General features: G+C 44.1%; 1 protein-coding gene across 2 annotated transcripts in view; it reads left to right on the top strand.

Moving 5' to 3' along the window:
- Positions 1-3,974, top strand: part of SYNPR (synaptoporin) — a 340,334-nt gene extending 336,360 nt beyond the window's left edge. For both annotated transcript variants that reach the window (XM_017527363.2, XM_017527364.2), the window contains one exon: positions 2,242-3,974. In XM_017527363.2, coding sequence (XP_017382852.1) covers positions 2,242-2,499 — 258 coding nt within the window. In that variant the 3' untranslated portion in view covers positions 2,500-3,974. The remainder of the gene's footprint in view (positions 1-2,241) is intronic.
- The last annotated feature ends 12,015 nt before the right edge of the window (positions 3,975-15,989 follow it).

The raw sequence follows: 15,989 nt of genomic DNA, 5'->3' as shown, positions 1-15,989 counted from the left end.
TTGTTTTTTTTTTTTGTTGTTGTTGTTGTTTTGACAGGGCTTTGCTCTGCCACCCAGGCAGGAGTTGCAGCGATGCAATCATAGCCCACTATAACCTGGAACTCTCGGGTTCAAGAGATACTACTGCCTCTGCCTTTCAAGTACCCCTTCTGAGTAGAGTGTCTGGGACTATAGGCATGAACTGCCATGCCCAGCTAATTTTTTTTTAACAGACAAGGTCTTGCTATGTTGCCCAGGATCCTTGATAATTTTTTATACTCATGTATTGACATACACTTATAAAAGTGCAATTTAATGAAGATCTCCCTTTTAATGGAAAATTTTCTGGTTACACACGGTAAAATGGTCCTATGTGAAATTAGAGTTTCATCAGTAGTTCACTAATTTATTTTGTTTAAGAAACTATTACACCTTATTTATGATTTATATCTCCCTCAGCAAGTAGCCTAGAGCATGGCAGGAAATAGGTTCTCAATTAGTGTTAAAAGGAAGAAAAGAGGATGCAAGAAGAGAGAAGGAAGAAAGAGGGAGGACTGGATAAACCAGTCTCTAATTAGATCGATTGGGGGCCTAGAAACTTGATTTTGGTTATTGTAGTCTCTCAAGAACATGATTTCACTGTTTATGACTCAGTTCAACGCATGCTGCAGCAAAAAAAAAAAAAAAAAGTTAACAAAATACAATTCACGGAAATATTTTAGAAGGTGATTCAGAGCATAGGTTATCATTTGCTAAGTATTTGCTCATGTGTCCAGCACTGTCTAGCTACTTTACACACATTCTCTTTAATCTTCCCAACTGTCTTCCAAGAAAGGAATTCTTATGTCCATTCCATACAAGAAAAACAAAAAGGAAGTCTACAGACTAAATGCCTTGTCCCAGGTAGCAGGGCAAGAAAGTATAGTGCCCAGGCCCCTTTTATTTCAAAGCCTAAAGAAATTACTCCAAGACTAGTATTACATTTGCGTGCTGCTAAAATATTGAAATACTTGATAAATAGTCTTAGCTCCAAGCCTCCAAGTTCTGGCTTCTTGACTACACCAGTGCTACCTCTGCTACCACTACCCACAAGGCACTCTGGATCATCTCACTGTCCAGAAACCACGGGATAAATTTTGACCCAGCAAGGGACTTCCAGCACCCTACTCCAGGGCCATGGTCACTGCCCAAGTCCATTTTGATTGGTCAGTGTCTTGCTAGGGTAGTGACTAAATATACTTTCATGTTATCACAGCTTTGCATATTACTACCGTTACCTGTTTCCATTAGGGGGCTGTTAAAGCACACTGCCTGTGGTTAATTCCCCAGTCAATCAACCAGCCTTGGAAAAGGCTGCAGAACAAGCTATGGAATGAGGACTTCTGTTTGGGCCTCATGCAACAGCAAACAGTTTTGCTTCCATCAACCCTTAGGCTTTGGGGAAGCAACACCCAGTCCTCTGACTCACTGACATCCTTCTGGAGAGTAAGAGAAATTTCCATAGGGAAGTTTCACATCCAGTTCTTAAGAAAATATTTTGTACTTCTCTGAAACCTGCATCTTACTCATAGTCTGGTTTCAGCATTCACTTATGCATGTGAGAATCACAGAAAGTACAATTATTCAAACAGCCAACCTCTCAATATGCTGACATGCATATGCTTATTTGCATATCACCTGTACCATTGCTTATGCTATATTTTTAATTGAGTCACTTTATGTGATTACCATAAATGGAAAAGCAAAAGCAGAATCTCTAACCATGAAGAGAAGACAGCCTTATAAATGAATACCCCATTATCATAGTGAAAATTCTCATCCCTGTGCCACCTGGAAATAATCTTACATACCATGAAGGATACTTTATTTGGAGAATGAATGATGGCTTAAGTAAGGGTGCCAATTAGGGAGTCAGAACAGGGTTTGAATCCCAGATCTACTACTCAGCAAACCACGTGACCTTAGACAAGCTTTCCACATCTTTAGTGTGGGTATGACAATAGCAACTTCTTCTTAGACTGATTCTTAGACCCAGTGAATTGATACACAGAAAGTCCTTTATGTAGTGCCTGACATTAGTGCCTGCATCTAATAAAGGCCAGCTATTCTAAATGAAATACCAGTTCCAAATGGAAAACTTGGAAGAGGACTCAACATTAAAGTGAAAAGTGATCTTTTGAATTGTGAAGAATTTTTCCAAAATTGAAAATTTTCTTGGGTTTTTGTCAGTCCATCAATTCATTGGCTCTGATTCTCTTTCAGGTCTTTGGATTCTTGAACTTTATTCTCTGGGCTGGAAACATATGGTTTGTTTTTAAGGAGACCGGCTGGCATACTTCAGGACAGAGATATCTTTCAGATCCGATGGAGAAGCACTCCAGCAGCTATAATCAAGGTGGTTACAACCAAGACAGCTATGGGTCAAGCAGTGGGTACAGTCAGCAGGCAAGTTTGGGGCCTTCCTCAGATGAGTTTGGCCAACAGCCTGCTGGCCCCACTTCCTTTACCAATCAAATTTAACAGAGTAGCATTTACATTCTTCTGGAGATAGTCTCACCACATTCCATTTCAGTGGCAGAAGAATTTTTTAAGAGTTTCAATCAATTATTAATGCAGAGAGTATTGAATGTAAATCAGAGATCTCTAGTCCTCATTAGGGCAGAAAGTCCTGGGTTGTGATAAATGATACGTAGAGATGAGATGACATGAAGAGATATATTATTCATCACAGATGGCTAATTGGAGAGTACCTTGTTATATCCACAGTTACTTTCATGTTCATTTTGTATGTGTGTTGAAGTAGTAGAAGTATTTTGTAGCTTAAAGTCTCTAGTAAGTAATATGCATAAAGTAAATCAGATAGCATTGAGTTTTCTTATGCATTTTGGTGGGAAAGATGTTATAATAATTTCTAGAAGACAATTTGATGTATCACAACATGCATGTCTTATTATTTTTTAGTTTTAGGTCCTATAGGACTGTGAGTCTCTAAGTTATTTGTTTCAGAAAAATTACTCTTTTTTTATGTGATGAATCAATGCTCATATGATTTAAGTATTTAAGTGCATGAATAAGTATTTTCTCACACAATGAACATTTGAACTGTGTTTACGAAAATGTTCTGGTTTGCACCATGAATTTGTCAAATGAATATTTATAGGAATATATTCACTACTTTGTATACTTTGCAAATTTGTCTCCCCTGGCTTTACCTAAGTTCTGAATGCATTATAATTTAAATCTGGGGTTTTCTTTTTCCTCTGTTAGTAGACATTTAGTATTACATATGATAACTGCCCAATATTTATTCTATTTACTTAGCTAAATATTTACATTCTTGTAACCTTTTATGGTGTTTTGTGGCTCTTATCTTGTGGACCATAAATAACATGGCCTAATAACTGTTTGTGTTTATGGAGTGTTGTTTTCTTAGAATAATGGAGATGCAGATATAGATACCATAGTCAAGATACTGCCTTGCTGAAGTATTAATTTGTAAGGAATATTCTGTAGAACCTACACTAATACACATTTAAAGGTACACTTTAAATCCTGTTTATTTGCAAATCTAATATGTTCCTCAATGTAATTATTAAAACTTCTCAAGTCACAGCTAAACTTACTAATTCTGATTTGAGTGTAACCCATAAATTAGCAATGACTTCCATGTGCCACTCTGTATTCCAGAGAGAGGCCTCATGAAATATTCTCCAGAATGTATTCATTACCAAGAAAATGCCAATCTTTACTTCTTCATTTTAACTCAGTTGAAACACCAGGGCCCAATAGAAAGGGCAAGCTGAGCATCTGTATTTCCAGATAAAAGTTGTTATCAATGTATAAACTCGTTGTGTGATTGGTGATGTTGCAAGAATTTTAACACAAAACAGTCTTGTGTCTTAGATGATGTCTATAACCAGTTTCTGAATCCCATTGGATAAATCTGTATTGTGATATCTATTTGACCTTAATAAAGTTATTGCATACAGTGCTGATTGGACAATGGACAATTATAACAGTAGAATCTGGTTGGCTTTAACAACGACCGAACAAAAGTTAAATGCACATTGTCTCCAATCTGTCACCCTGTCCTTGTTCCATGAGCCCAGTGAGATTTGTTCATTCCTTCCACCATTCTAGGACTTCCTACCCATCACTGTGCATGCCACTGGGGATGCAGTAGTAAAACGCAAAAACAGGCCGTATGTTAAGAAGCTTACACTCTATTAGGAGAGACACATTAAAATAATCATAGCCCAATTATGCTGAGTGCAACAAAGAGAGGCACAGGATTCCACAGGAACATCTGTCAGAGAGGTTTGAGCTAGTCAGGGAAAAGTCAAGAAGCTTCTGACCTGAAGACTACACACGGTTTAGCAAGGACAAGATGGGAGAGATGCATGTCCCAGGCAGAGAACAGCCTGGCAAAGCTCTCTGATGGTAGGAGACAGGATGAATATCTAGGGTTGCCAGAGTTTAATGAAGAAAAGGCTTTTTGGGAAGTGTGACTGCCGATGGGGACATGGGTGAAACCTGTCTGAATGCTTAATCACGAATTGCCTTTATCCTAAAAAAGCTAAGGGAAAGCATTGAAGGATATTTGAGCAGGGAAGGGATGTGATCAGATTAGCAAGTTGAAAGGATCTCGGTGGCTACAGAGTAGAGATTGGATTAGGGGAAGACAAGGGAGAAAAACATCCTGAGTATAAGGAAATAGGCCTTAACTCCGAGGATCTATGAGGCAGTGGGCTGGGAGTGGGAGGAGAGGATGTGGTATGAGTTCTCTCTGCTCCCATCCCCACTCCCATTTCCCCCTTATTTCCTGGGACGATGGCTGGATTTGACTGCTTCCTTCAGCACTGTGCATGAGAAGAAAGTGGCCTCTGCTTTGAAAGCTGTCATGATCTCTGTAAAATGGAGAAATCCTCCCAACCAGCAGTGATTTTTACCAGGCTTAGCAGTTCCAAAGCACTCCGGACACTGATAAACGGAAAACACTACCTGCTCTCATTGAGATAGAGACGTGCTTCCACAGTCCACTGCAGATTCACAATAAAGACCTGCCCTAACCCAGTGGGGATTTTGCTCAACTGACTTATTCCTTCTGGTTTCAAGAAAAGAGCAATAGATTTGGTCTTTTTTAAAAGAGGAGTACTAGCAGGTAAGTTTGAGTCTATGTGTCCAATAAGCTTAATTTGGATTCTCAGCTTCAGTGCTCACTAGCTGTGTTTCAGGGTATGACTTCACCTTCCTGCACCTTTGTGTTTTTAGGAGGCAGTAAAGCATAGATTTTAAATGGGTGGGCCCTGATAACAGACTGTCTGGGTGAGAATTGCTGCACTGCCATTTCCTTGACTCTTCTTTTTCTTCCTGAATGCTTATTCAAAGCCCTGGGACTTTTCTGAAGCCACAGCCTATAGGCAAGTGCAGCCTGGAAATGCAGGGGAGTTAACATCCTAGGGAGCACCTTCAAACACTGGGGGATGTGGGCAGATCAATAAATGCCTTTGCTAAGATACTTAATTTCTCATTCATTCAGTTTCCCCATCTCTACAGTGGGGATAACAGGAATATCTGCCTGGTAGGACTGAAGTCAGGCTGAGAAAGAAAGCATCTAGCCATGTGACAGAATTAGAACAGCTTCTTGCAGACAGCAAGCACCCTCTGGGTTTGGGTTTTTTTGAAAGCAAGGCTAACACAAGAGCTGAATGCAAGGAGCTGATTCCAGGAGTCAGGAGTGACAAAGTGGGGAGAATGAGACAGGAAGGAGGAAAAGCCAATAAAAGGTTGTATTCATGGTTTGCTGGTAACGCAGTAGGAACTCAGTTTCATCAGGGTCTCTGAGCAGTGTTCATAATGGCTCCAGTGATTGTCCATCGAGTAGCAGGAGCTGCAGTGTTGACCTACCAATCCCCTGCCCTCATTGTCTAAGAGTTGCCCAGAACAGTGGTAACTTTCCGCATTTCCAGGTTACACTTCCTGGAGACTGAGCAGGCTCCTAGGACTTCAGAGAAACAAGCCCTGAGTGCTAACATCTCAGGCAGTGGGCTGGGGGAAGGGGAGAGGCACTGGCATGGGTCCTATTATCACCATCCCCTCCCCCATACCTGGGGACAGGGTCCTTAAGGAAAGATAAAGGGGAAGCCCTGGGAGGTACATGCATGAGGAGGGCAGGGGCCATTATCAATAAGAACCAGAACAATCCTTCAATCTATGACTGAAGTTAGACGCTGACCAAAGGAAAGCAACATAGGGCATGCAAATCACCCACTACAGAGATCAATGATTGTTACTATTCTGTCTGTAAAAGGGGGCTGTAGATAATCCCACCTCATAGGAACTGAGTTGGTTGTCTGTGGAAGAGGTTAAGGAACTATATACTTCTGGGTGTAGTTACTGGTTATTGAATGTTGAGGTATAAAACTACCCCACACTCACAGAAATTTGAGTTTTGGGGATTATTTTTAACTTTTATTTAAGGTTCAGGGGTACATGTGCAGGTTCATTATAGGTAAGCTCATGTCATGGGGGTTTGATGTATACATTATTTTGTCACTCAGGTACTAACCAAACTACATGATAGGTGTTTTTTCTGATCCTCTCCCTCCCACCCTCCACCCACGAGGAGACTTCAGTGTGTGTTGTTCCCCTCTTTGTGTCCTTGTGTTCTCACTGTTTAGCTCCCACTTATAAGTAAGGACACACGGTATTTGGTTTTTTTGTTCCTGGGTTAATTTGCTTAGGATATGCCTTCCAGCTCCATCCATATTGCTGCAAAGAATGTGATCTTGTTATTTTTTGTGGCTGCATAGTATTCCATGGTGCATATGTGTGACATGGTAAAAAAAAACCCATAAAACTGCATACTTCAACCATACCTCAGCTTTCTGTTTAAACTGCCCTCTATAACCCAAATGTGAATGAGCAATTAAGGACTATAATCCCCACCTTACCCAGACAATGTGTAAACAAATGCTAATCTTGACTTTTGTGAATCACTTAAGTAACAACCAGGATGTCAAAAAGGGCCCCTGGCCCTCGGAATATCCGGGGCCCCTCACCCCATCTTCTCCCAGGAATCCACCAGAATGTCCAGAACCTCTCACCCCATCTTCACCCAGGAATCCACTGGAATGTCCAGAGACCCTCACCGCCACCCCTCGCCCCTCTCCCTCACGCCCAAGGTGATTTTTACAGGTATAAAGGGGTCTTGACACCCTCCTTTGGGGGCCACGGGTTAGAGAGACGCGAGTCCTTTGTGGCTGCCGGCAATAAAGACCCTGCAATTTGGTATACTTTTGTCTTGGTGTTGACTTTCTGTGCTCGGTCCTGTACAACATTTGGAGGTCCCACTTAGATTTATCTTCGTCCATCACCAGACAAAAGCTATCTCAGAGTCTCTCCCGGGCAGCTGCTCCCACCTCAGGGACCTCTAGGGGAGGCGCCCCTGAGCTGTTCCAGGGCCCCAGAGTTCCAACCCCGTGGAGGATAAGCGACTATCCGGCCACTTTTGAATGGACTGACCCCGATACTGGGGTTTTGGGGCAACTCACCTGGACAAGACTGCCTCAGGGGTTCAAAAACTCTCCTACTCTGTTTGATGAGGCACTTAGCCAAGATCTTGCCACCTTCCGAGCTGAGTTCCCCGAGTGTGCCCTACTCCAATATGTGGATGACTTACTATTGGCTACAAAAACCCAGGAGGCCTGTAAAGAGACCACCCAGTCATTATTAAAAACCCTACAGACTTTGGGTTACCGGGTCTCAGCTAAAAAGTCCCAGCTCTGCCAACCAAAAGTTACCTGCCTGGGCTATATCATAGAGAAGGGCAACCGGGCACTGGCACCTAGCTGAGTCCAAGCGGTGCTGAAAATACCCACCCCCACCACGAAACGCCAAGTTCGAGAATTCCTTGGGGCAGTAGGGTACTGCAGGCTATGGATTTTGGGATTCGCTGAGATAGCCAAGCCCCTGTATGCCTGTGCTAGAGGAAATCAGCCCTTGATGTGGACAGAGACAGGGCAACGGGCTTTTGACAAGCTCAAGACTGCCCTGACTACGGCCCCAGCCTTGGCCTTGCCAGACATCTCTAAACACTTCCGATTGTTTGTGCATGAAAAACAGGGAGTCACTAAGGGGGTGCTCACCCAGTCATTGGGACTATGGTCCCAGCCAGTCGCCTACCTTTCAAAAAGACTTGATTCCGTAGCCTTTGGGTGGTCAGCTTGTCTGACGTCGGTGGCAGCTACAGCCCTGTTAGTCAAGGAGGTGGACAAACTAACCTTGGGGCAGGAGTTAAACTTAGTGGCACCCCAAGCGGCAGAGTCACTACTCCATGGAGCTCCTGGAAAATGGGTGTCAAATGCCCACATAGTTCAATACCAGGCCTTACTTTTGGACCAGCCCCGCATAAAATTTTTAGAGGCTACAGTTTTAAACCCTGCCATGCTGCTACCAGACAGCGAGCCGGAGGAGCCCACACACGACTGCCAACAGACAATGGACGTCCTCCACACAGCTCGACCGGACCTCACCGATGTCCCCCTGCAAAATCCAGAGGAGGCACTGTATACAGATGGCAGCAGTTTCATGGTCGACGGAGTCAGGTATGCCGGGGCAGCCGTGGTCACCCTAGAGCAGGTTATCCGGGCCCAGGCTCTTCCACATGGAACCTTGGCCCAAAAGGCAGAACTCATAGATCTGACAAAGGCCTTAGACTGGGCGGAGGGAAAAACTGTAAACATCTGCACGGATAGCTGGTATGCCTTTGCTATGGCTCATGTACATGGAGCCATTTATAAAGAAAGAGGACTACTTACCTCAGAGGGAAAAACCATCAAAATAAAGAAGAAATCCTAGCCCTGCTAGAGGCTATATGGAAGCCCAAGGCAGTGGCATTAATACACTGCAAGGGACACCAGAAGGGAAATTCACCAGAGGCGAGGGGAAATAGGGCGGCTGATCTACAAGCCAGACAGGCAGCCTTGGGACCAGTAAAACCTGACTCTTCTTGTGACTCTGCTGGCCCCAACCCTGTCCCCCACCCTTATGTACTCACCTGATGAAGAAAATTTTGCTAAAGAACAAGGGGGCACACAAGATTCCACAGGATGGTGGATTCTACCGGACACAAGGATTGTGGTCCCCGAGGCTCTAGGATGGGCTCTAGTTAAGGACACACACCAGGCCACTCACTTAGGACAGACCAAGCTAACTGAGCTGCTAAAAGCCAAATACTACATCTCCCACTTACATGAACTTATCAAGGAAACTACTACTCGGTGTGATGTATGAGCCCGAGTAAATCCGGGAGGGAAAAGGTCTAGCCAGGTAGGAGTGAGACTTAGAGGGACTAGCCCTGGGGAGCACTGGGAAGTAGATTTCACTGAAATAAAACCCCCGGCAAATGGCTATAAATACCTCCTAGTGTTTATAGATACGTTCTCTGGATGGGTTGAGGCCTTCCCCACTAGGTCTGAGACTGCTTTGGTGGTCACAAAAAAACGGTTACAGGACCTTGTTCCTTGGTTTGGCCTCCCTCTAACGCTGGGGTCAGACAATGGGCCCGCCTTTACTGCACAAATTTCTCAGGGCCTAGCCAAGGCCCTGGGTGTATCCTGGAAATTACATTGTGCTTATTGTCCCCAGAGTTCAGGGCAAGTCGAACGACCGGACCTTAAAAGAAACCCTGACAAAGTTTATCCTAGAGACCAGTGAAAACTGGGTCAGCCTGCTTCCTTTTGTCCTCCTCCGTGTCCGATGCACACCCTATCAAAAAGGTTTCTCCCCTTTTGAAATCATGTTCGGCAGGCCCCCTCCCTTATTCCCCAGACCCTGAGGAGTAACCATGCATGCTGAAGTCCATAACTATACACTCCTTAAGTCCTTACAGGCACTGCAATCTGTTCAATCCCAGATACACCAGCTCATTAAGGACACCCATCCCACCCCATTGGACCTTGCAGAGTGGCCAACACACCCCTTCCAGCCTGGAGACTCTGTCCTTGTTAAAAGATTCGCCATCTCCAGCCTCACTCCCCGTTGGAAGGGACCCTACACATTTATCCTGATCACACCCACCGCTCTCAAGGTGGACGGACTAACGGCCTGGATTCATCACACCCACGTCAAGACTGCCCCACCGGAAGGACAATGGAGCGTCAAACACTCATCCCCCAACTCACTAAAGCTAAGACTTGTGCACTCTTTGCAGTCACCACCCTCGTCACCCTAATCTGTGCTGTAAATCCCTATAGCAAACCCCCCCTAGAACCCACCTACTATCAATGGGTCCTCACCGAGGGCTCCACTGGAGGATATGTTAGTTCCTTAACCAGGAAGGGATCCACCTTAGTCAATCTAACCTGGGAGTCCATTCCAAAGAACCGCATTACCTTCTCCCTAAACTTCTGTGCCCTCCTGGGCCCCAACCTAAATTTCAGAACAAGTGGAGGTGTAGCTGGGTGCGGCAGTTTAGGGGCAGAGTAACGGCTCCAGACCATGGGTTATATCTGTGCCCAGGATCCACCCCACAAAAAAGATGGAACTGTGGAGACTTAAATGAATTCTTTTGCCCCCATTGGGGTTGTGAAACTATCTCCACTATATCAGGATGTACCAAAAACATAGACTCCTTCATCTCTTTTAACCGAGACTCTCCCCCATCCCCATGCTACACCAGGTCTTGTAACCCACTCAAAATAACTTTAACTACCCCAGATGGTAGATGGACAATGGGGCGAACCTGGGGTCTCAGAGTATATATGAGTGGGTGGGACATGGGAAACATCTTTACCATCCAGCGTATAACCTTACCCAGACCCAACCGCCCTATAGGACCCATTGCCCAGGTCATAAAACAATAGGAGGCCCCTTAAAAATACAAAGCCCCCTCATCCAGATAATCAATACCCCCCCTCAACAACCTTCCCCTACAACCCCAACTCGGCTCGAAGAGGACACAACCCTGTTAACCTTGTTGTCCTCAGCTCACCACCTCCTCAACAAATCTAATCCAGATTTAGGAAAAGACTGTTGGCTCTGTTTAAATCCTCAACCACTGTTTTATACCAGGTTGGCTTCCCAATTACCGGCCTACCTGTCCAATTCTTCATGCTCCCAGTCCATACTCCATTTAACTCTGGGAGACACAGAAGGGTATGGGCACCGCTACCACTCCCCAAATTATACCCTTTCAGGTTCTCCCTATGGGCACTATTGTAATGTCTCCCACAATGTAACATTTAATGGTACAAACCTTCAGGCCCCAGATACCACTTGGTTAGCCTGCACTTTTGGCCTCACCAACTGCATTTCCACATACCAGTTCAGCAGCTCCGCTCCCATACTCTGCACCCCAGTACACATCCTCCCCAGAGGTGACATTTATGATGGCCAACAGGGACTTAGCCTCCTGGCCCCATCAGAAATTATTACTGCCCGATGGAAGCGAGTCCCTATCATCATCCCTCTACTGGTTGGATTAGGCATTGCTGGCTCCACTGCAGTTGGAATACCAGCTCCTATAACTGGGGACCAAAATTTTAAAACTCTCTCTCAGCACATAGATACTGACCTAAGCCACTTGGAAAACTCCATTTCCCAACTCACTGATCAGGTTGAGTCTTTGGCTGAAATGGTCCTCCAAAACAGGCGAGGACTAGATTTACTGTTCTTAAAACAAGGGGGGGGTTATGTGCCGGCCTTAATGAACAATGTTGCTTCTATGCTAATAGGTCAAGCCTCATCCTAGAGAGACTCTCCCTGGTCGGACAGAATCTCGAAACCAGAAAACAACTTCGAGAGGCTTCAGAAAGTTGGTATCAAAAAATGTTTTCCTGGTCCCCTTGGCTCACTTCCCTCCTCACAGGCCTGGTGGGACCTCTGGCCCTACTCTTACTGGGTCTCATGTTCGGCCCCTGCCTCCTAAACCAACTGCTCAGGTTCATAAATCTAGGATAGACTCCATAAAATTAATGATATTAAGGTATCAATATGAGTCCTTAGAACAAACAAACAGCACTAACCTGTTGGAGGAATCAATGATTTAATTCCTGTAAATAAAACAAGGGGGGAATGTGACATGGCAAAAAGCCCCATAAAACTGCATACCTCAACCATACCTCGGCTTTCTGTTTAAACTGTTCTCTATAACCCAAATGTGAATGAGCAATTAAGGACTATAATCGCCACCTTACCCAGACAATGTGTAAACAAATGCTAATCTTGACTTTTGTGAATCACTTAAGTAACAACCAGGATGTCAAAAAGGGCCCCTGGCCCTCAGAATGTCCCGAGCCCCTCACCCCATCTTCACCCAGGAATCCACCAGAATGTCCAGAACCTCTCACCCCATCTTCGCCCAGGAATCCACTGGAATGTCCGGAACCCCCTCACCGCCACCCCCTGCCCCTCTCCCTCACGCCCAAGGTGATTTTTACCAGTATAAAGGGGTCTTGACACCCTCCTTTGGGGGCCACGGGGTGGAGAGACGTGAGTCCTCCGTGGCCGCTGGCAATAAAGACCCTGCAATTTGGCATGCTTTTGTCTTGGTGCTGACTTTCTGTGCTCGGTCCTGTACAACATATGTACCACATTTGATTTATCCAGTCCACTATTGATGGACATTTAAACTGATTCCACGTCTTTGCTATTGTGTATAGTGCTGCAATGAACATAGGCATGCATCTATGTGTCTTTATGATAGAATGACAATATTCCTTTGGGTATATATACAGTAATGGGATTGTTGGGTCAACCAGTAATTGTTTTTAGTTTTGAGGAATGGCCACACTACTTTCCACAGTGGCTGAACTGACACTCCCAACAGTATTGTATAAGCATTCCCTTTTCTTTTGAGATAAGGTCTGCCTCTATCACCCAGGCTGCAGTGCAGTGGTGTGATCTTGGCTCACTGCAACCTCTGCCTCCAGGGCTCAAAGTGGTCTTCCCACCTCAGTCCCCTCAATAGATAGGACTACAGGCGCACACCACAATGCCTGGCTAATTTTTTGTATTTTTCTGTAGAGATGGGGTTTCATCATGTTGCCCAGGCTGGTCTCAAACTACTGAGTTCAAGCAATCTGCCTGCCTGGACCGTCCAAAGGGCTGGGATTACAGGTGTGAGCCATAGCACCTAACCAGCATTCCCTTCTCACCAGCATTTGTTATTTTTTGACTTTTTAATAATAGCCATTCTTACCGGTGTGAGATAGTATCTCCGTGTGTGTGTGTGTGTGTGTGTGTGTGTGTGTGTGTGTGTGTGTATTTTGAAGCCTGAGTTTTTATAAGTCAGATTTCTAATTGCACTGAGGTGAGCAAAACATAGTACCTGGCATCTTTTGAGCTTATACTCAAGATTGGAAGAATCAAATAGGAGACAAGTAAATTAACCAAACACGTAAGAATGAACTGTGATTAATGCTGTAAGGAAAAGAAACAAGGGACGGGGTAGGGAAGAATAGCATAGGGTGGCCAGCAAAAGCCTCTGTGAAGAGGGAACATGTAAGTTGGGACATGAAGAATAGGAAGAATCAGCCACGCACAGAACATTTTAGGCAGAAGGCAGAGTGCATCCAAGGACCTAATGAGGGGAGACTGCTGGGGGCCTTCAAACAACTGATAAAAAAAAAGCTAGTGGGACTGGACATGCAAGGGGTGGGGCAGGAGTTGGGGCTGCGGAGTTTGAAAGAGCCAGGTTATGAGGACCCTTGGAGGACATGGGAAACAGATTCTATTCTAAGAGAAATGGGAAGCCACTGGGCAAATTAACAGGACAATGACATGACTTAATTTTCTCTTCAAAGAAACCCCTCTATCAGATTCCTGGCTTTCATATTGTACTATCATTAGACAAGATGTCACCTTTGCAGGAAGCTGGGTGAAGGGTTCATGGGACTTTGTACTATTTTTGCAACTTCTTATAAAGGATGATGCTGAAAATAGATCAATGAATTCATCAGTTCATTCAACAGCTATTTATGGAGGACGTACCATGTGCTAAGCTTTGTTCTAAATGCTGGGTGAAAAAATCAGATGAATTCAAATAGCGATAAATGTTAAAGAGGAAATAAACCAGGAAGGCATGAAGGAGAGCAGTAAGATTGGAGGAAGATGGGTACAGGAGGAGGCGCCAGAAGCCCTGGAATGAGGATATGGCAGCCTGAGTTAGGATGGGGGCCCCATTAGTGCTCAGCAATAGCTCAGGCTGGTTCTTGGGTCTTAAATACTGGTTTGGGCAAATCTTAAACACTGGCCAAAGAATAATAAATCTTCACTTTATAGAAAGCTCTTTGTACTGTTCAAAGTTCATAACATCTAACATTTCATTTGCTCTCTCATCAGCCCCGTGAAAGGATAAGTGCCATTGTCCCCATTTGAAAAAACAAAAGTGTCCTGAACTGAGTTTTCCTGGAAGCCAGTTCTCTCTGAGATAAGAATTCAAGTAGAAGCAGGAGGGCGGGGAAGTGAACGAAGGAAGAAAAGGAAAACAATAAATCTTGAGTTATGGAGAAGATTATTGCTATGGGCAATGGGGCCTCAATCCCATGAGAGAATATGAAACCCAGGGCAGAACACCGCTCAGCCCAACCAGGGTCAAAAGGAGCGGTGATATTTACCTGCTTGCTCTGTCAGTCACTGAATAAGGGCTGCTCTGGGAGAGTCGTAACTCCTCAGCACTTTCTGATCACCCTGTCCAAGGGCTAGAACAGATAGAGAAGGCATCAGAAAGCAGTGCGAGTGCTGGCAGTTGGGGGTTATTAGGTTAGTACGCGTGCAATTTTTAGTCCCGAGAGGATATGGGTGGGCTACCTATAGTGTACGCCACACTGAGGTTTGGTAGTGTTAAATATCTCACCAAAAATCTCTTTTAATCCTAAAAGGTTTTTTTTTTTTTTAACCGTTAACTCTTCAGTCTACTTAGCATATAAATATGACTTTAATCTCAATATTTCATATGATTTTATCTAGACATCTAAAGATAACAATTTTTGATAGCAACTATAAACCAATAGCTAACGTTGATTGCTTACAATGTGTCAGCCACTGAGTTAAGCATTTTGCATTTAACCACAACACTATGCAACAGATACTAGTATTACTCTATATAACAGTTTAGAAAACCAAAGTATAGAAATTAGATAATGACAAAATCCTCGTGAACACCTTCACTAGTAAGAATAGTTCTTAGGGCCGGGCGTGGAGGCTCATGCCTGAAGAGATCAAGACCATGGTGAAACCTTGTCTCTACTAAAAAATACAAAAATTAGCTGAGTGTGGTGGTACGCGCTTGTAGTCGCAGCTACTTGGGAGGCTGAGGCAGAATTGCTTAAACTTGGGAGGCGGAGGTTGCAGTGAACCGAGATGGCACCACTGCACTCCAGCGTGGCGCCTGGTGACACAACAAGACTGTGTCTCAAAAAAAAAAAAAAAAGAATAGTTCTTAGTTACTACCAGGTACTGAGCATCTAATCTGCAAGAGAACTATGCTATACAATTTATATCTATTTTCCTGTTTAATGTTCACAGGAAATGCAAGATAAATATACTGTTGTACCAAGTGAACAAATAGGAAAACTAAGATTCATAAAGATTAGATAATTTGTTTAAGATCGCTGAGCTGGATGTGGGCAGAGTCCACCAGATGCAGAAATCTAGGTCTCTGCCTCCAAAACTCCTTGCTCTAAACTACCTTGCTAGACCACAAAAGTGCTACCACGCTATCTATTATATTTTAAGCCAATGAGTTTTTTCTGCCCACCTAGGGTGCAATTGGCACAAACCCAGACCATCAGGTACTTCATTTAACCTTCAGTAGCGATGCTGGGTCCCTGATAGTTGGAAGCCCAGCATCATTTGCCAATATGAATAAAGTCAGACCCAATTCACTGAATAAGTTAATGAAATCATTAAGCTGCTTAAGATCCAGTTAAACTAAGAATGATTTCTTAACATGCTTGACTTAGAGGCTGAGGCTTTGCTGGACTTTAGGACTTAGCTGAATACTCTTC

The sequence above is a fragment of the Cebus imitator genome, unplaced genomic scaffold (genome assembly GCF_001604975.1).
Source record: "Cebus imitator isolate Cc_AM_T3 unplaced genomic scaffold, Cebus_imitator-1.0 Scaffold48, whole genome shotgun sequence".
Taxonomy (NCBI): Eukaryota; Metazoa; Chordata; class Mammalia; order Primates; family Cebidae; genus Cebus; species Cebus imitator.
This window is presented reverse-complemented; position numbering and strand designations above follow the sequence as displayed.